The following is a 19,836-nucleotide window of genomic DNA, read 5'->3' as shown; positions in this document are numbered from 1 at the left end:
CTAGTGTCTCCTGGAGGAGAGACGAAAAACACGTAAGTGGATCTACTCTGAATCTTGCTTCCCATTCGTAGCCTCATAACATTTGCATTGTCCAGCAGGTCTAGTACACGTTAGTGGCCCTGTTGAGTGGTGAGCTCCTTTAAGAGCAGGGTCGGTGCCATGTAACTGATAGTTGAGTGATTGGCTTTATTTTCTGCTTCTTGTATAACATATGCCACCTGGTGATTTTATCAGACAAGCAGAGACTCTATAAGAAATTTAGAAAATAAAAAAATTAAAATAGGGAAAAAAGTAATTTAGCCATAATTTCATTACCAGAATATATCCTTCCTTCCCCTTCCACCTTCCCTGAGCTTTACTGTTGAGGTCAGATCCATTATCTCAAATTTGGTTTAGATGTCGAGACTGATGATACCAAACAAACAGTAAGAGAATGAAAAGGTTTCTTACTCAGGTAAAGAGGCTTTTTAGGGAGAGCAGGGTAGGCTCCCAAAAGGTCTAAAAATGACTTGAGACAGCAGGGAGGAGTGACTGGCTTGGAATTTCATGGTGGTGAGAAGGTGGGGCTGAAGTGGGGATACTCTCTCTGTGTATGGGCTGGCACTTGTTTGAATTTCTCATCAGTACCAAAGAAGGGAGCACCAAGGCTTTGTTATCAGCTTTTCCAGGTGCGAGACAGAAAAGTAAGGAGGATCGAAGTGGTTGGGCTTGAAAACTAACACAATCAAACATCAAAAATGGAGTTGACTCTATTGCATTTGCATATATATTCTTTTTATGTTGGGTCATACATTGTTGTGTGGCCTGATATTTACAATCTATTTTAAGTAGTTTGCCATGGGATGCAGTATTATTCTATGTCATCATTTATACAGACCGTACAATGTGAATATAGACATATATTTGACCTATCCCCTATTGTTAGCAGATTAAATTACAATTTTTGCTGTTATAAATATTACTTGATGAGCATCCCTGCAGTTAAATCTTTTTTCAGTATCTTCGATTATCTCCTTTAGAATGCCTACTAGAAATGGAATTGCTGTGTTAAAGGGTCTCTTTAAGGAATTTGCTATATGTTGTTAATGATCTTGCAGAAACTAGGGTACATTTACATTTGCCTCAGTGGTGTATTTATTGAGAGTTCCTATTTCTCTAAATGCTTGTCGGTTCTGAATATTATTATTTGGCAACCATTATCAATCAACAGATAGAAATTTTATTTTTTTGGTTTCTTTATTTTAATCAGTTCTACATCCTAGTTTTCAACAGACTACAAAAGAAAACCCATACAGTCATTTCAATACCAGCAGAAAATGGATGTGACAAAATTTGGCACATTTTCTTGATAAAAACTCTCTGCAAACTAGGAACAGAAGGGACTTTTTTCCAACCTGATTAAAGGCATTTATAAAAAACCTACAGCTAACATACTTAATGGTGGAAAATTTAATGTTTTCTCCTTAAAAGGACGTCTGCTCTCACCACTTCTATTCGATACCGTACGTAGGTCCTAGCCAATGCAATAAGGAAAAGAAAAAGTGGGAGAGAAGGAGAGATGGAGGGCATCTAGATTGGAAAGGAAGAAGTAAAACTGTCTTTGTTTGCAGATGACATGACCCTCTAGAAAATTCCAAGAGTGCTACAAAAAAGCTACTAGAACTGGTATTTGAGTTTAGCAAGGTCATAGAATACAAAGTCTAAATGCAAAAATCTGTTGAGAATCCCCTATAACAACATTTTATATCATATGTACCTTCTATTTGTGTACCAACTGCCAGTTCTTAAATTTATTATTAGAAGTAATAAATAAAATTGTTTCTCGTTATACTTTCAGGGGAACTTATGATATTTTAGTGTCAAAAGATAATCAAACCCGCTCTGTTGGTCAGTATGACAACCGTGGCAGTTTTGGAGAACTAGCTCTGATGTACAACACCCCAAGAGCTGCTACCATTGTCGCCACTTCAGAAGGCTCCCTTTGGGGACTGGTGAGTTGGAGAAATGGTTCCCCTTGCATGGCACAGTGTTAATTCCGCTTACTTCTGGGTTTCTATCCTTGGGCTGTTGGTTAACACTATATTTTATAGCCAGTTATCTGAAAGATATTGTGAAAGGTCTTGTACCAATGTATTTTTTTATTTCTCTAAAATGATTTGTCAATAAACTGTTTACTCCAAATAACAGGGAAAAAACTGGGTCTTCTGACCTTGCAGTCATGTCAGCTCTTATTGCATTTTCTGTTTGTTTTTACAGCACAAATTGTGGGGGGTGATGGTGGGGTAGGGAGGTGGCAGATAACTCTACTCTCTGTGTAAGAAACAGCCTAGGAAAATAAGTGTCATCGAATGCTCTGCCAACAGTGTTTTTCCTCCTCAGCTGGCCAGGACTAATGTTCAGCCATCCACTTGTGCATTGGTCCATGCCAAATCCAGTAATTTAGATGACTAGAAAGACTGATAGCCATATTCTGGGAAAGAATTTTCCTAGGCACAGCACAACTGTGTTCCCTGTTCTTTATTATACATGACCCACCTTGCTTCCTTCAGCATCAAGCCTTCAAAATATGTAACTTTCTTCCTTCTTAAATAAAATAATCATCCTCTTGTACAGATTCCAGATTTCACTTTTAAAATGTTGACATCTATAATAATTTGTTTCTATTTACCTTACAAGCAGAATTACATGTGTACCACAGAATTATCAACATATTCCTTCAGATGAAATCACGTTTTAAAGATATAGCACTTCACTGTGATTTAAGAAGAATTAAGAATGCTCCTGAGAAATGAGTGATACAGTGGCTTAAGAATAGATCACACGCTCTGGGGACTCAGTGATTGAAAAACTCAAGGTTGGATCAGTAAATAATGGACGAAAATAAACTCAGTTTTAAAATGCATTGATGCCAACTACTAGTCCAGGCTAAGATAGAATAACCCCATTCCTCACTACTCTTCTCCCTTAAAACTAAAAAACTCTAGGTATTATACAACTAACAAATGTAGGGAGATCCTAAAAGATGGAAAGGAGAAGGCAGACTGGCTAGGATCTCAGGACTTAAAGAAGGACATGATAGCGAGTTCCCTGGGTTTTCTTATTGCTTTCCGTATATCCCAGACGGGGTGCTGGAAAAGCCTACAACCCAGATCCAACAACAGGTACATATTAAAATAACCCCAAGCTCCAGCCAAATACAAAAGGAAAAACTGCTTCTGTCTCCCCACAGTGTCACTGGGGCTTAGCAGAAAGCTAGAGTTCCAGCCTGACCCAGCAGCAGAGAGGCAAAATGAGGTGATGTGTGGTATTGCTAATTGGCACTCCACTTTCCCTGCCATGGTAGTGTCATTGGGGTTCAGGAGGGAGGTGATTGTGCACTCCTAAACAGGGTGACAGCCTACACAAAAAATAAGATGAAATAGGATACAGAGTTTCACAACATAGTACCCAAAATGTTCAGGATGCAATAGAACATCATTTGTGAGACCAAGAACAAGGATGTTCTCAACTTGAATGAGAAATACAATTAACAGATGCCAACAAGAAGATGGCACAGATATTGGAAGTAGCTGACAAGCATTTTGAAAGCACCATCATAAAAATTCAACAAGCAATTATGAACACACTGAAAACAAATGAGATAAAAAAAAAAAAAACAACAGAAGGTCTCAGTAGAGAAATAGAAGACAGAAAGAAGATCCGAATGGAAATTTTAGAACTGGGAAATACAGTAACCAAAATAAAAACTCACTGGATGGGCTCAATCGCAGAACGAATATGAGCGAGGAAAGATCAATGAACTTAAAGATAGAACAATAGAAATTACCCAGTCTGGAAAAAAACAGACTGAAATGAAGTGAACAGAGCCTGTGGGATAATACCAAAAGATACAGTATTTGTATCAGAGTCCCAGAAGGTGAAGAGAAAGCGTATAGAGCTAAAAAATTATTCAAAGAAATAATTGTAAACTTTCCAGATTTGGTGAAAGATACTAAACCTACAGATTCAAGAAGCTGAGTGAACTTCAAAATGGATAAACCTAAAGAAATCTATGCCAGGACACATCATACTCAAATTTCAGAAAAGAACTAAAGACAAAAAAAAAAAAAAATTGAAAGCAGCTAGAGAGAAACAATGCATACATGTAGGAGAACAACAGTTTGGATGACACCGGATTTCCTATCCATGGAGGCCAGAAGGAAGTGGCACAGCATTTTTCAAGTACTGAAAGAGAACTGTCAACTCAGAATCCTACACCTAGTGAGACTATCCTTCAAGAATGAAGATATTCTCAGATAAAAGAAAACTAAGAGACTGTTACCAGCAGGCCTACTTGAAAAGAAGTTCTTCATACAGAAAGGAAATAAAGAAATTTGGAACATTAATAATGAAGAAAGAACAACAGAAAGAGCAAATACATGGGAAGATAAAAAGGGCATCCTCCTCTTGAGTTTTCTAAATCATTTTAGATGGTTGAAACAAACTTACATTGTCTACGTGGTCCCCAGTATATGCAGAGGAAGTATTTAAGACAATTGTAATCTAAAGTGGGGAAAGTAAAGAGGCCTAAATGGAAGGAAAGCTTCTACACTCTACTCAAACTACTAAAATGTTGACACCAGTAGACTGTGACAAGTTCATGTATAATACCTAGAGCAGCCACTAAAATAATCAGTACAAAGAGATACACTCACAAGCCTTTAAATCAAAGTGGAATTCTAAAAAGTGTTTAGGTAACCCATAGGAAGGCAGAAAAACTTAAACAGAGGAACAAAAAGCAGAGGAAACAACAGAAAACATACAATAAAATGGTATACTTAAGCCCTAATATATAAATTATTGTAAATATAGATGATCTAAATATACCAATTAAGTGACAGAGACTGGTAAAATGGATTTTTTTAAATGACCCAACTATTTGCTATCTACAAGAAACAAATATGATATAGATAGGTTGAAAATAAAAAAGATAGAAATAGATAAACCATGTAAACATTAACCTCAAGAAAGCAGGAGTAATTATATTAGTATCAGATAAAGTAGACTTCACAACAGAAAATTACCGGGGACAAAGGAGCATTACATAATAATGAAAGGATTAATCTATCAAGAAAACATAGCAATCCTAAATATGCATACAGCAAACAACAGAGCTGCCAAATATGTAAAGCAAAAAGTGGTAGAACTGAAAGAATAGACAAATCCACAATTATAGTTGCAGACTTCAACACCCCTCTCTCAATAATTGATAAAACAGCTAGACAAAATCAGAAAGAACACAGAAGAAATTAGTAACACCGTCAACAAAAAGGATCTAATTGAAATTTATAGAACACTCCACACAGCAATAGGGTACATGTTCTTTTCAAGCCACGGATATTCACCAAGATAGATATAATGAGATATAACAGGAAAATCTCCAAACACTTGGAAATTAAGTAACACATTCCCAAGTAATCTCTAAATCAGAGAGAAAGTCTCATACGACTTTTTTAAAAAATTAAACTGTAAAACCACCTATCTTGTGGTTGTGTGAGAATTAAATAGATAGACATAAGAGAAGCAGCTCCTGGCATAAGATAAGTGCTACAGCGCGGTGGCACCTGCTCCCTGCGGTCTTAAATAGATAGACATAAGAGAAGCAGCTCCTGGCACAAGATAAGTGCTCCCCGCGGTTATGGTGGTGCTCACCACCCTTATCTTCCTGAGGCTCCCTCTCCTGAGATCCCGGAACTGCATTTCTACTCCCAAACCTTGTCCTTTGCAGTCTATTCTTCCTTTCTCTGCTGTCTTAAGTGACCTATCATGATTCCCTTTTCATCTCTGCTTTTTTCCTGCTTTATTCACTTTCTTTACAGCCCAAACCCTCCTAAAGCTTCAGTGCCTCCTCCAGGAAAGTGACTCCCAGAGCATCCTCTATAGCCTGACTTCTTGTGCTTTCCAAGGCCTCCTGAGGCCAAAGCAGGGAGGACTTGGTGCTATCACTGAGTTTCTTAAATTGGATTCTACATTCCTTCTCTTACTGGAGGCAGCTGCCACCATGCTCACTACACTTAATCTCTGCTCCCATGCTCTCTTGCTTGAGTGAAAGTCAATAGAAACTTTCTTGGGAAACTCCTAAAGTCAGAGGAAAGTGTAGCATTCCTTTTCTCTTTTAAACTTCAGGGTCGTTTGACTCTGAACACTTACTGCCTACTATTTCCCAGTGGGAGTTTCCTCTTCACTACTTCATTGGAAGCTCCCTGAAATCTGGGTTCGTGGGTCTGGTGCCTTTTTATGCCCTCCACAGTCACGAGAGCTGGCCCTGCACAGCATGAGGGTTCTGGGAGGTATGAAAGCATGCATAGAAAGGGTTAGAACATGAAGAGACAAGTTTCTTTTAAGAGAAAGCAGTTTTCAGCTGGAAATACAGTTTGCTATTGCAATTATAGTAATCTGGGTAACATGATAGGTGGATTTTTTAAATGTCATTCTTGACAATGCCTACTCAAACATAAGGAAGAAAACTTTATATTTCCCATTTTCTCAGTCTTGATTGTCCTCTTTTCACAGTACTCCTGGCCTAGATTGGCCCAGAAAACGTGTAGCAACTGAATTCTAAAGATAATGGAATAATTTCCCAAAGTATAACAGTAACATTTTATTTAATGTTACATTCCTAACCTTGGACTTCAAAAAAGTAGTGACATGTGATACAGCCCATTAGAGCAGTCAGAGATTGAATGATTCTTTTCAAGCAGACAGATGGAGAAAATGAAGCAGAATCTGGTGAAATGTTGGAGAGCAGACATTATTTGTATGGCAGTTTAGGGAGAGAGGGTAAGGATCTGCTGTTGCTTGCACTAGCAATGTAGAGTGTAGTAGGTGACTTCTCCTGTGAGGCAGATGAAGCGTGGCCTGGGACAGGGCCTGGGAATTCTGTAGCTAATGGAATATGAGCCATCGAAACCCATTTAGACATCTCAGCTCAGTCATCTTTTATGTGTTTTCTCCACCCCACTTCCATGCCATGATCAAGACTGCTAAAATAGCAAACCTACAGCTAAACATGCCTTTACCCCCTTTCATCCTACCAGGCTTTAAGATGTCATTACTGTACTTCCCCCACCCCAAAATCTTTGTTTATGACAGACTGAGATGGAAGGAAGGGTCTAGTTAACTGAGGTACAAATAATTGCTCACCCATTTAGGATCTTGAAACTAATCAGTATTCTCTTGGCTGTGTGTTCTTCCCCACATATGTGTAGACATATCTGAGAGGTGCTTGGCTATAGCTCTGGTTAACTGTCTCCTCAGTCTGGATCCATGACTTGCTGGGGTCAAGGTACCTTTCACATGCCTCCCCTATCTGTCCATTAATTTAAATTTTACCCTTCCTTCAGGTCCTAGACAAACATATTTTTGCAACAAAAGTATCCTTGACCACTCCAACCTACTGTGATCTCTCTGTCCCTCCTCAGAATTCTTATGGCACTTATTTTGTCTCTAGTTCACCTAGTACATTTCTTATGCTGTGTTGAACTATAGGTTTTTTTATTCCTGTGTATTTTATATTGTCTCCCCATTGAGACTGTAAAGTCCTCGAGCACAAAAACGTGATCGTTTTATCTTCTTTTTCTTATCTCCTTTGCACATTGCATCTTTTTACAATGAACAGTGACAGTGAGCTCACAAATGTTTGATTTGGAGTTTTCATTTTGTATTCTATTTATGACCCATAGATGGCACCCGTTGAGTACTAGATAGCAAGCAACAACATGTGCTACATCTGTCTGGCTCAGGCTACAGGTCTTTTTCTTCCAACGATGACTCAGATTTAAATATCATTAAACACTCTGTTAACCCAGTACCTTTCATTGTCCTTTAATGTTTTCTGTGGTGCAGTTAATTAGACCATAGATGTTCTCTTACACAGGTATTTACCACAATTTTTATATTCTTTCTTGTAGGACCGTGTGACTTTTAGAAGAATCATCGTGAAAAATAATGCAAAAAAGCGGAAGATGTTTGAATCATTCATTGAATCTGTGCCCCTCCTTAAATCACTAGAGGTAAAGTCTATTTGAATAAGACTGTTTATGGTGATTTAAGAAAAGCTACTAAAAATATTCTGTTGTTAGGTTTTCAAATCATACTATTCTAACCCATTTCTGTGTTATTTAGATATTATTTGTCATTTTCAGTTGAGGTCTTTTCTTTATAATTTGTGAGTATGTCCATCGTTTCAGGTGTCAGAACGAATGAAGATTGTGGACGTAATAGGAGAGAAGACCTATAAGGATGGAGAGCGCATCATCTCTCAGGTGAGTGGGGGCCTTGTGCAGTACCTTTCCTGGAAGTCACATCCTGAAGGACTAGGGCATCATTTGTCCTCTCACTTTTGGGAACTCTTGTTGCAAGGTACTAGCACGCACTTCCCACAGTGTCTCCTGAAGCCCGTGGATGCTTTTCTTATGGCATGTGCAGATCTCCTGCCTTCATTCACCTTTCCCTGGCTTCTGCTGTGTGTCCTTTGGGTATCATTTCCTTTTGACCCTGAGTGAGCTTCATTCATCATTGGTTTTTTTATATTTTGTTTTTTTAATTTTATTTTTTTTAGCATTTTATTTTTTATTTTCTCCCTCCCTTTTTCCCCCTCCCTTCTGGTAACCACTAGTCTATTGTCCATGTCCTTGAGTCTCTGTTTGTTTGTCCTGTTCATTTCTTACTTTTAGGTTTATATCCCACATATGTGATATTATGTGATTTTCAACCTTATCTGTCTGGCTTATTTCGCTTATTATGATTATTTTAAGGTCCATCCATGTTGTTCCAAATGGCAGTATTTCATCTCTTATGGCTGAGTAATATTCCATTGTATATATGTACCACAGCTTCTTTAGCCAATCTATCATAGGACACTTCGGTTGCTCATTCATCATTGTTAAAACCTGGAGAAGGTTGAAGGGTTGTGCCCTTTGCCTTCTGTGTATGTTTGGCACAAAGGTACCCTTCTTAGCTAATCTAATAACACATTCCTAAATCTCTAAGTTAGGAAAAGTGAAACAGGAACACAAAACAGGGAACAACAGAAAACATACAATAAAATGGTAGACTTAAGCCCTAAAATATGAATACTTACTGTAAATATAGATGATCTATACGCACCAATTGCAAAGACTGTTACAAACCAGTTTTCGGTCTTCAGTGATTGACCAGATTTATAAGGTGTCTTTAGTGTTTCCTTTGTGCCTTTTTCTCATGTTATTTTAGGGTGCTATAAGGGTCACCACACAGTGTACTGGATCATTGTGATGAGTCGTATGTAATAACTTTTTTTGTTTCCTGTGTTTACATTTTTAATCACAGGCAAACATAGCCAATATTGCAGGTTTGGTTCTAGACCACCACAATAAAGTGAATATCGCAATAAAGCAAGTCAAACAAATTTTTTGGTTTCCTAGTGCATATAAGAATTGTATTTGCACTGTACTGTAGTCTATTAAATGTACAATAGCATTATGTCTTAAAAAATGTATATACCTTAATTAAAAATACTTTATTGCTAAAAAATACTAACCATCATCTGAGCCTTCAGCGAGTCAGAACCTTTTTGCTGGTGGTAGGTCTTGCCCCAGTAAATCGAAGATCACTGATCACAGATCAACATAACAGCTGTAATAATAGTGAAAATGTTCGAAATATTGTGAGAATTACCAAAATGTGACAGAAACATGAAGTGAGCAAATGCTGTTGGAAAAATGGTGCCACTAGACTTGCTCGATGTGGGCTTGCCATAGAACTTCAGTTTATAAAACACACAATATCTGCAAAGTGAAATAAAGTGAAGCACAATAGCACAAGGTATGTCTGTATATATAGACTGTTACGGACTTTGCCAGGTATAAACTTCTCTGCTCGTGGTTCTGGCAAAAACAATGGAAAGATAACTGAGTTGGTCTAGGTTGGGTGTTGTGCACATCCTTGAAGCCAGAGCTGGGGCTAGGAGGAGAAAAGACATTGATTGGTCAACCCTGAGTCCCAAGCCCACCCAGGGGGCCTTTGGGTGCAGTTGGCCCAACCAGCACCACAGGGACTAATCAGGTTTAGCATAGAAGGAGAGAGAGAAAAAGGACTAACAAAAAAAATCCATATCTACTCTGACATCTCTAAAACCCTTTGTATTCCAGATACCTGTTAATAATTCTTTTAATTAGCAATTGGTTTGAGTCTATAAACATTTTTTAAGATAGTCAAGTAGAACCAAATATAAGCTCTATAATAAAGGTTCATATGAATGGCAGTGAGTATATAAAAAGAAGTATTCCATGTGGTTTCTTGGAGGAAATGCCATTCAAGTTGGGCTTATAGAACAAGTATAATTTCAGCAGTCGAGGTCAGGGAAATTTCTTTCAGGAGCAAGAGAACAATATGAGCAAGGGCCTGTGGGTGTGAGCTGTGTTCCAGGGTAGCTATCCTAGTGTGGTGAGAATGCAATGCCGAGTTGCAGAAGCGGGACATGTTGACTGGCCACGTTTGCTCCTGATCCTGAGGTGTTTTCATTTATGGCCAAAGGATTTCTGCTTCATCCTGAAAGCCCCAGGCCTTCAGGAGGTATGTTAAGAGGTATGAGAAGCCACAGTGTTTTCTGGAATGTCTGTGATCTTGAAGATAGAAGTGCCAGGTGGTGGTACAGAATGGACATTAATTAATATGATAATTATTATATACCCTTTGTGGCAGTGTCTCTAGATCAAAGTTCTCTAAGTGAGGCCCCAAGACCAGCAGCAAGCAGCAGCATCTGGGAATGTTAGAAATTGTTAGGAATTGTTAAGAATGCAAGTTCTTGGGCACCACCCCAGACGTACTGAATCAGAAACTGCTTTATGTTGTTTTGTTCGTTTGTTTATTTTGGTCAGCTTTGTTACATGGTATGTTTCACATAGAATAAAATTACCAAGTTCATGTGTACAATTCAAGAATTTTATGACACCCCTACAATCATAACATGTAGCATTTTCATCACCTCAAGAGGTTTCCTCATTTGCATTTTCAGTCAATTCCTTCTTCAAGTCCCTTACTCCTGAAAACTACTGATCTGCCTTCTATCGCTATAGAAATTACTTTTCTATAGTGTGATGAGAACGATTTCATATAAATGAAATCATATAACATGTTGTCTTTTGTAAGGCACCTAGGGTTTTGTGTCTGACTTCTTAGCATAATGTTTTTGAGATTTATCTATGTTGTTGCATGTATCAGCAGATCATTCCTTTTTATCCCTGAGTGATATTTTATTATATGAACATACCATAGTTTGTCTTTCCATTCACCAGTTGAGAGGCGTTGGGCTTTTCTAATTTTTGGTAATTATGAATAAACGTGCAATGAACATTCGCATACAAGTGTTTGCGTGGACACGTTTTTATGGAATTGCTGAGTCACATGGTAAATGTCGTTAAGCAAACTGCCAGATTGTTTTTTTTACATGGCTGTAACATTTTGCATTCCGCCTAGCAGTATACAAGAGGTTCAGTTACTTTGCATCCTCATCAGCACTTAGTGTTGACAGTTTTTAATTTTAGCCATTCTAGGGAGTATGAAGTGGTATCTCATTTTGGTTTTAATTTGGATTTACCTAATATCTAATGCTGAGCATCTCTTCCTATGATTGCTTGCTATCCATATGTCTTCTTTGAAGTATCTGTGCACATCTTTTGCCCTGTTTAAAATTAGGTTATTTGGCTTCTTATGAATGAGTTGTAAGAGTTCTTTATACATTCTGAGTACAAATCCTTTATCAGACAAATGATTTGCAAATATTTCTCTCAGTCTATGGCTGTGGCTTTTCTCTTTATTTTCTTAAGAGTAGTTCTTAAAAAGCAAGCGGTTTTAACATTGATAAGTGCAGTTTGTCATTTTTTTCTCTTGTAATTTGTTCTTTTTGTGCCTTATTTAAAAATATCTTTGCAAGGTCAGTAAGATTTTCTCCTGTGTTTACTTTTGGGCCAGCAGTGTTCAATAGAAATTTATGAGCCATATATATAATTTAAAATTGTTTTAGTAGCCAAATTAAAAAAAAAAAAACTGGTAAACTTATTAATATGTTTGTTTAACCTAATATAGCTAAAGTATTATCATTTCAACATCTAATTGATATAAAAGTTTAGTATGAGCTACTTTACATTCCTTTATTTGATGGGAGGGTAACCCAGTCTTTAAATTTCGATGTGTATTTTACACTTACAGCACATCTTAATCTATACAAACCACATTTCAAGTGCCTAATATCCACTGTGACTGGTGGCTGCTATATTAAGCAGAACAGTTTTAGATGTTTCATAGTTTTAGCTCTTAGATTTAGATCTGTGATCCATTTTGAGTTGTTTTTAGTATATGGTGTAAGGTTAGGGTTTTGCATATAAATGTCCAACTGTTCCAGCACCATTTATTGAAGAGATTATCCTATCCCATTACCTTAACACTTTTATTGAAAATCAGTTGGCCATATATGTTCTCATCTCTTTTTTTGTTCCATTGATCTATGTCTGTCTCTGCCAGTAATGCACTGCCTTGATTATAATAGCTTTATAGAATAAATCTTAAAATCGGATAGTTTAAGCCTCCATATTTTTTGTTCCTTTTTTAAAGTATTTTGGGTATTCTATACTCTTTGCATTTCTGTATAAATTTTAGAACCAGCTTATCAATTTCTACCCAAAAAGCCTGTGAGATTTTTTTTTTTAATTGAGATTTTGTTGAACCTATAGATCATTTGATGGGAGAAATTGACATCTTAACAATAGTGGGTGATATTAAAAACAATATCATCAGTGACGTTGTTGGCTAGAATGCCTGGGGCACTTCACCTGGGCCCATACCATACTATAGGGTGCCTACACAGACATTTCTCTAACTGGAACCAGTGTTGTGGCTGGATCACCCCTTGTGGTTCTTATGATTGCAAGGTGCAGCTTAGCAGCAACCATCAGGGAACTTTGAAAAAGCAAGATTTATTACTCATGGGTCCTGGAGGTTACACGGCACACGCAGGGCCACACAGGTTGCAGGTAGAGAGAGTGAGCATGGAGACCTGGGGTCCTGCCATTATTGGGGATGAGGGTAAGGCACCTAGGGTTTTGTGGATTCATTGTTGGCGAATTTAAAACATTAGAGCAGAAATTAGGGCACAGGAAGGGAAAAGTGGGCCCTCAAATGGTCAGTTTTCAAGGTTAGTCAGGGCTTTCTTAAAGGGGAACTTCATGGGTGGGACCTGCCTAGATCTTTATCTAGTTGTGTAGCTGGCTGTATGTTTGAGATGGGTGTTTTTGAAATGTATGCCTCAGCAATCAAAAGCTCACTGTCAGTCATTTTACAATCAAAAAAGCTTATTGTCAGGCACTTTACACTGCAGTGAGTTCTTGAGCATGGTGTGTTGACGTTTATTTAGGTCATCTTTAATTTTTCTGTCATATTTAGTAGTTTTCAAGTGTAGTGTTCAGGTTTGGCACATCTTTGTTAAATTTATCCCTGAATATTTCATGTTTTTGACACTATTGTAAGTGGATTTTTTTTTCACTTCTAATTATTTATTGCTAGTATATAAAAATACAGCCAAATTTTGTATAGTGATCATGTGGTATCTGCAACCTTGCTAAACTCACTTATTAGTTCTGGAAGCTTTTTTGTAGCTTCTTTGGGGTTTTTTACATAGGTGATTATTTTGATTATGAACAAAGACAGTTTTACTTGTTTTCTAGTCTGTATGCCTTTTTTTTTTTTTTTTTTTTGCCTTATCGTGTTGGCTAGGACCACAGTATAGCACTGAATAGAAGTGGTGAGTGCAGACATCTTTGTATTGTTCTTGCTCTTAGGAGGAACGTATTCATTTGTTCACTATTAAGTATGTTAACTTTGATTTTTTTTACAAATGCCCTTAATCGTTGGGATGGTCCCTTCTGTTCCTAGCTTTTAAAATGTTTATCTTGAAAAGGTGTTGAATCTGTCAAATGCTTTTGCCGTATTTATTGAAGTTTTCATATGGGTTTCCTTTTTTGATTAACTTATATAGTGAGTTGCATTGATTAAATTTTGAGTATCAAATCAAGCCTGCATCCTGGGATGAACCCCTCTGGGTCATACTATATTATCCTTTATAATTATTACTGGATTTAATTGGCTAAAGTTTGGGTAAGGATTTCTGTGTCTGTTCATGAGGGATACTGGTCTGTAGTTTTCGCTCCTTGTGATTTTGATATTTGCCGAAGTTTGAGAACCACTGCTCTAGACCATTCCAAGGCTTGATAATGCACTTGCTTTAAGAATACTTAGTGGAAGACGTGGTTCCATAGTGTAGCGGTTAGCACGTCTGCTTTACAGACAGAAGGTCCTGGGTTCACACCCCAGTGGAGCCATGGTCCATGGTCTATGGCCATGCCACCCTGAACAAGCCTGATGTCTGATCTCGGAAGCTAAGCAGGGTTGGGCCTCGTTAGTACTTGGATGAGAGACGACCTAGGAAGACCAGGTGCTATAGGCATAAAAAAAAAGAATACTTAGTGGAAAAGTTTGAGAACCACTTTCAAAGGGTTTTGAGAGGAAGAATGATGTGATAAGAATTGTATTTTTTTTAACACTTTACAGCACCTGGTCTTCCTAGGTGGTCTTCCATCCAAGTACTAACCAGGCCCGACCCTGCTTAGCTTCCAAGATCAGACAAGATCAGGCACGTTCAGGGTGGCATGGCCATAGACAAGAATTGTATTTTAAAAGCATGGCATCAATGTAAAATAAATTGGCTTCAGCTTCAATGAGTAATCAAGGAAATGCAAATGAAAAAGCACAGTGAAGAATCATTTTCATACCTATTAGCTTGGCAAAAAGTAGGAGTCTGATAATTTCTAGTGATGTAGCAAGAACTTTTATTCTTTGTTTATAGGAGAATAACTTAACTGATCCCTTTGGAGAGAAATGTATCCTCATCCTGTAAAATTGAATTTATTCTGTAATCCAGAAGTTTCTTTCCTTGATATTCTCAGAGAAATACTCTCACACCTCAGAAGCTGCCCTCCACTCTCATGAGTTCCTTCCCAGTCATCTCCTCCTACCTCCCTGCCCTGACTTTATGATCATCGTGTATTTGCTTTTCTTTATGGTTTTTACCACTTATGTACACATCCTAGACAGTATGACCAAGTCTTTCTGGGTTTTTATTATTATTATTATTTCTATCATTAGAATTAGAAAGTAGGTATTTTATTTGCATCCTGCTGCTTTTGCTCAACGTTCATTCATGTTATGTGCAACTAGTTTGTTGGCTTTCGTAGTATTCCAGTATGTGAATAGAAACTATTTGCCTTTCCACTGCTGAGGGACATTTGGAGTGTTTCTAGTTTTTAGCTATTACAAACAAAACTTCAATGATTACATTGATTTGATTTTCAAATGTTAAAGCAACCTTGTGTTGCTGAGATAAGATAAACCAACTTGGCCATTGTGAAGTATCCTTTTTATATATTGATGAATCCAATTTGCTAATATTTTGTTTTAAGATTTTATAGCTAGGTTCCCAAGTGAGTCTTACTTAAAATTTTCCTTCCTTTTAATAGTAGCCTTGTCAGATTTAGATATCAAGATAATGTTAGACTAATAATGTAAGTTGGGATCTGTTTTCTTTCTATTATATCTGAAGAGTTTGTGTAAGACTAGAATTTCTTGGCTATTTTATGAAACCAATGTTTTCTTTGTGGGAAGATTTTGACTACAGATTACATTATCTTAATGTTAAACTATTTAGGTTTTCTATTTCATCTTTGGTGTGTTTTGGTAAGATCTATTTTTCTAGGGATTTATCTATTCTAAAATTCAGTGTTATTAGAATAAAGTTGGTCATAGTGTTTCTATTAATATATTTTAAATGTCTACAGCATCTAGAATGATGTTCCTAGTATTCCTAATATTGTTGTTTTGTGCTTTCTCTTTTTTCTTGCTCAATCTTGCCAGGGACTTGTCAATTCTTTAAGTCTTTTTGAAGAACCATCTTTGCCTTTTAGTAATTCTATTGAATGTTTGTTTCCTATTTCATTACTTTCTGTCTTTATCTTATTTCTTTTCTTCTACCTTCTTTTAGTTTCTTCCTATTCTCTGAGTTGGATGCTTAGCTCTTTACTTTTTAGCTTTTCCTCTTTATGTTACGGGCATTTTAAAACTAGAAAAATCCCTATATCTCTGAAGATTGATGACGATCTTCAGCACTTAGAGGTTCCTACCGTTAAGTCCCTTGGACAGTTGTGCTCTGACTGCTGTGACTCTTTAGCACCAACATGCCACTAGCTTCTTCCTGCAGCCCAGTTGTTCCATACATGTAGATTGTGCCTGAGGAGGGGTGCCTTGCTTATTTAACATAGAAGTCCAGCTGGGGCCCCAATACAGGAGAAAGAATAGAAGCCACTGCCTATTGCAGGGGATGGTGGGATCCTAGCATGCATCTCAGTCTGTCTCTGGATGTTCTCTAGACCACCGGGCCACAGACCAGTACTGGTGAGTGGCCTGTTAGGAACCAGGCCACACAGCAGGAGGTGAGTGGCGGGCAAGTGAAGCTTCATCTGTATTTGCAGCCGTTCTCCAGGACACAGCAGGAGGTGAGTGGCGGGCAAGTGAAGCTTCGTCTGTATGTGCAGCCGTTCTCCAGGACCAGCATCACCGCCTCAGCTCCACCTCAGCTCATCAGGCATTAGATTCTCATAGGAGCACTGGCCCCTGGTGCCAAAAAGGTTGGGGACCGCTGTTCTAGACCACAGTTATGCTGTCAGAGTAGTCGCTGGTCAGCTGTCCCTTCAGAGTTTCTTTTATTATGTCCTTTCAAGTTTATCAACACAAATTTTTGTTTGTGTTGATTTTGTTAATTTTTTTCATGGTGATTTGGCTCTGCTAGGTGTAGGATAGCTACCCAACATAGCAGCACAGAAACCCACAGATACCCCTTTATAAAGCTATGGCTTTCACTCACATGGAGCAGTGATTATTATATGGCGATCTGGCACTAGATTAACTCAGGAATGTCAACCTTAGCTGTGAATAGTGCCCACTTGGAGTGCTGTCTATGGTAGTTGAAAGATGAAGTATAGATTCTCACTGAAGACATAAGACCCAGATGGAATGAGAGCACATAACTAGTATTGAATTATTTAGTGTAGATGGTCATTGTTTCAGAGATTAAGAGTGAGAGCTCAGGACCTGAAGTATGCCTGAAGGCCTCTTCTCCCAGATCCGCTTGCCTAATCCTCACTTCCTTCCAGCCTTTGCTCAGATCTCACCTTCTCAATGAAGCTGTGTTGGATACCATAGCCATCTCCTCCCCCAGCACTCCAGATCCCACATTCCCTTCTCTACTCTTCATCTATAGCACTTACCACCTTCCAACACGACAGCATCATTTACTTAATTATTATGTTGATTGTTTACAGTTTGTTTACTCTACCAGACTGTAAGTTCCAAAAGGGTGGGGATATTTGTTTTGTCCACTGATAAATGCCTAGAACAGTTCTTGGTGCATAGTAAGTACTTTATTATTTGTTGAGTTACCTGAATGACTGGTTCAGTGAAGTGGGTTAAAATCAAAACAAGCAAAAGAAAAGCCTGAGGCTCATAAGGGTGATATTAACCTACATCAATCACCTTCCTCACAAAGGCAGGGCTTTCTCAGATCCAACTGTCCTCTGGAGGGCTGCTTTTGGTAGTCAAGATTATCCCTGGACCCCATGACCCAGGGGTAGCCAAGAGTCACCTTGATACTGTCTGTAACAGCCTTGGCTACTGATCCCTAGTCATAGTTTTCAGTATGGGACCAACATGAGCAGTAAGAATACCAATGCTCTGTGCAGTTGGCAGCCTGGGCATATTCATGGAAAAAAGGGTAAATATTCCATGTTAGGAAGTGAGATGTGTTTCGGTCATATTGGACTGACATTCCCTGTGATCAAGAGCCTCTCATTTTGTTTTGAATTTGTTAGCTATTGATGGATTTGTAGTTGGAAAATAAATACAGATCAGAGCTCAGACAATAACAAAATGATCTATTCCCCCTCGCCTTTTTAATATATATACGTATGGCTCTTACCTGACCTCCTTTCCCTTTTCAGGGTGAAAAGGCTGATAGCTTTTACATTATAGAGTCTGGCGAAGTGAGCATCTTAATTAGAAGCAAGGTGAGTTTTGTGTGATAGTGCAAATCATGCCAGGGACAATCCGATGCCAGGTGTATGCACGGAAAGTAATTGTTTGCTTTAAATCATGTAAAAGTGTTTAGTGTACCAAAACCGTCACTGTTAGGTGAGGTATGTAACTGGCAAAGACCCTTGTCTAAGCCCATCCATTGATAGGAATTTAGTATATTTCTTCTTTTTCCTATTGCCTTTGCCTCTGTTATGTAATTAATATGAGAATTTTGGCTTACAGATTGATGAAAAGGTAAACACCCTAATAGAAAATGGAGGGAATTATATAATTAAAAAATACATGTAGGTGTTGAAAAAGAAAATAGCTTCCTTTTTAGAGCATTGGGAGGGAAGTCTCTAGGACAGTTATTATGGCCATTTGATGGATAGGGAGACCTAGAAACTGATGACCTATAGGTGATGGGAGGAGTTATTCTTACCATAAATCTATCATCACCAGATTTCCGTTTCAATTTTTTTGAAGAATATAGAATTTATTAAAATAGTGAGTTATGTTTAATATTAAATCAACCTAGTATGAAACCTTTTACAGAATATTTTAAATAAAAGTATGAAGAAAGAAAAATATGATGATTACTTTTTATAAGATGGTTTGATTCCTAACTAAAAATAGATCTGTTGTTTCACATGAAACAATGGTTTGAAACATCTATGTTCTTTTACTTACAGTTTTTGGACTACTGATATATGTTTGTACATTTGTCAAATATTCATTGACACAACATAATATTGGGTATGTAGGACCAGCAGCACTGTGGCACTGGGGGCTTGGGGGAGCTTGTCAGAAATGCAGTCTTGGGCTCTGCCCCAGACTTACTGAATCAGAATCTACATTGTAACAAAATCCCCAAGGGGCTGCTATTGATATGACAGTGTGATAAGTGCTACTTTAGAGAAGGGACTAGGTGGGCATAAACATGTCTGTAGTCCCAGAAAATGCTGCAGAAATAGGAAAGAGGGCATTGGCTCGAATAGGGCAGAATGACTTAAGAGCCAAGAGTTCAGGGCAGAATTGTGGAAGAAGAAAAGGTCAAACCATGTAAGCAAGTGTAGGACTTTTGTTCATTTTCTAATTACATTAAAAAAATTATCTACCTACCTATAACATAAAGTGGCTCTTAGAAATTGAGACTAATTCTTATTAATAAATTCTAATAAATTTTTACTTAAAGTCCAGGAAACTCCAGATATTAAATATAATATAGTACATTATTTTCAGTAATTTGATAAGCACAAATTACAACTTGTTTGATATCTTAATAGAGAGTTAAACCATCAGATTTCAAGGTTGAACATTATTTTTAAAAATATTTAGTTACTTAACTCTTTTTTTAAAATGTGGGAGGGGACCACTAACTTAAGATGTAGACAGTACCTAAAAAGAAAATTTGTCACTGTTGTAAAGTATTATCTGAGAAAGATATGGTCTCACATCAAACGTAGTAGCCCAGAATTGTGATTCTACCCAAGAAAAGCATTAACATTATTTAGAAAGAATTAGCAAAATACCTTGTCTTTTCCCCTGTGCCTCAGAAGTCAGCATCTACCAGAGAGTATGTATAATATATATGATTATATGTTCATACATAATATATCAATATTATATATTATTAATTATATA

At 37.6% G+C, this 19,836-nt stretch overlaps 1 protein-coding gene and 1 pseudogene across 2 annotated transcripts in view; one reads left to right on the top strand and one right to left on the bottom strand.

The window, feature by feature from the left end:
* PRKAR2A (protein kinase cAMP-dependent type II regulatory subunit alpha) overlaps nucleotides 1-19,836 on the top strand; it is a 96,900-nt gene that overhangs the window by 46,185 nt on the left and 30,879 nt on the right. For both annotated transcript variants that reach the window (XM_015587182.2, XM_006909063.3), the window contains exons 6-9: nucleotides 1,838-1,991; nucleotides 7,950-8,051; nucleotides 8,229-8,303; nucleotides 18,120-18,185. In XM_015587182.2, coding sequence (XP_015442668.1) covers nucleotides 1,838-1,991; nucleotides 7,950-8,051; nucleotides 8,229-8,303; nucleotides 18,120-18,185 — 397 coding nt within the window. The remainder of the gene's footprint in view (nucleotides 1-1,837; nucleotides 1,992-7,949; nucleotides 8,052-8,228; nucleotides 8,304-18,119; nucleotides 18,186-19,836) is intronic.
* On the bottom strand, nucleotides 14,614-14,732 carry LOC112477587 (annotated as a pseudogene).

This window comes from Pteropus alecto, unplaced genomic scaffold (genome assembly GCF_000325575.1).
Source record: "Pteropus alecto unplaced genomic scaffold, ASM32557v1 scaffold53, whole genome shotgun sequence".
Lineage (NCBI taxonomy): Eukaryota > Metazoa > Chordata > Mammalia > Chiroptera > Pteropodidae > Pteropus > Pteropus alecto.
Note: the sequence above shows the minus strand (reverse complement) of the source record. Positions and strands in the feature narration are given on the sequence as shown.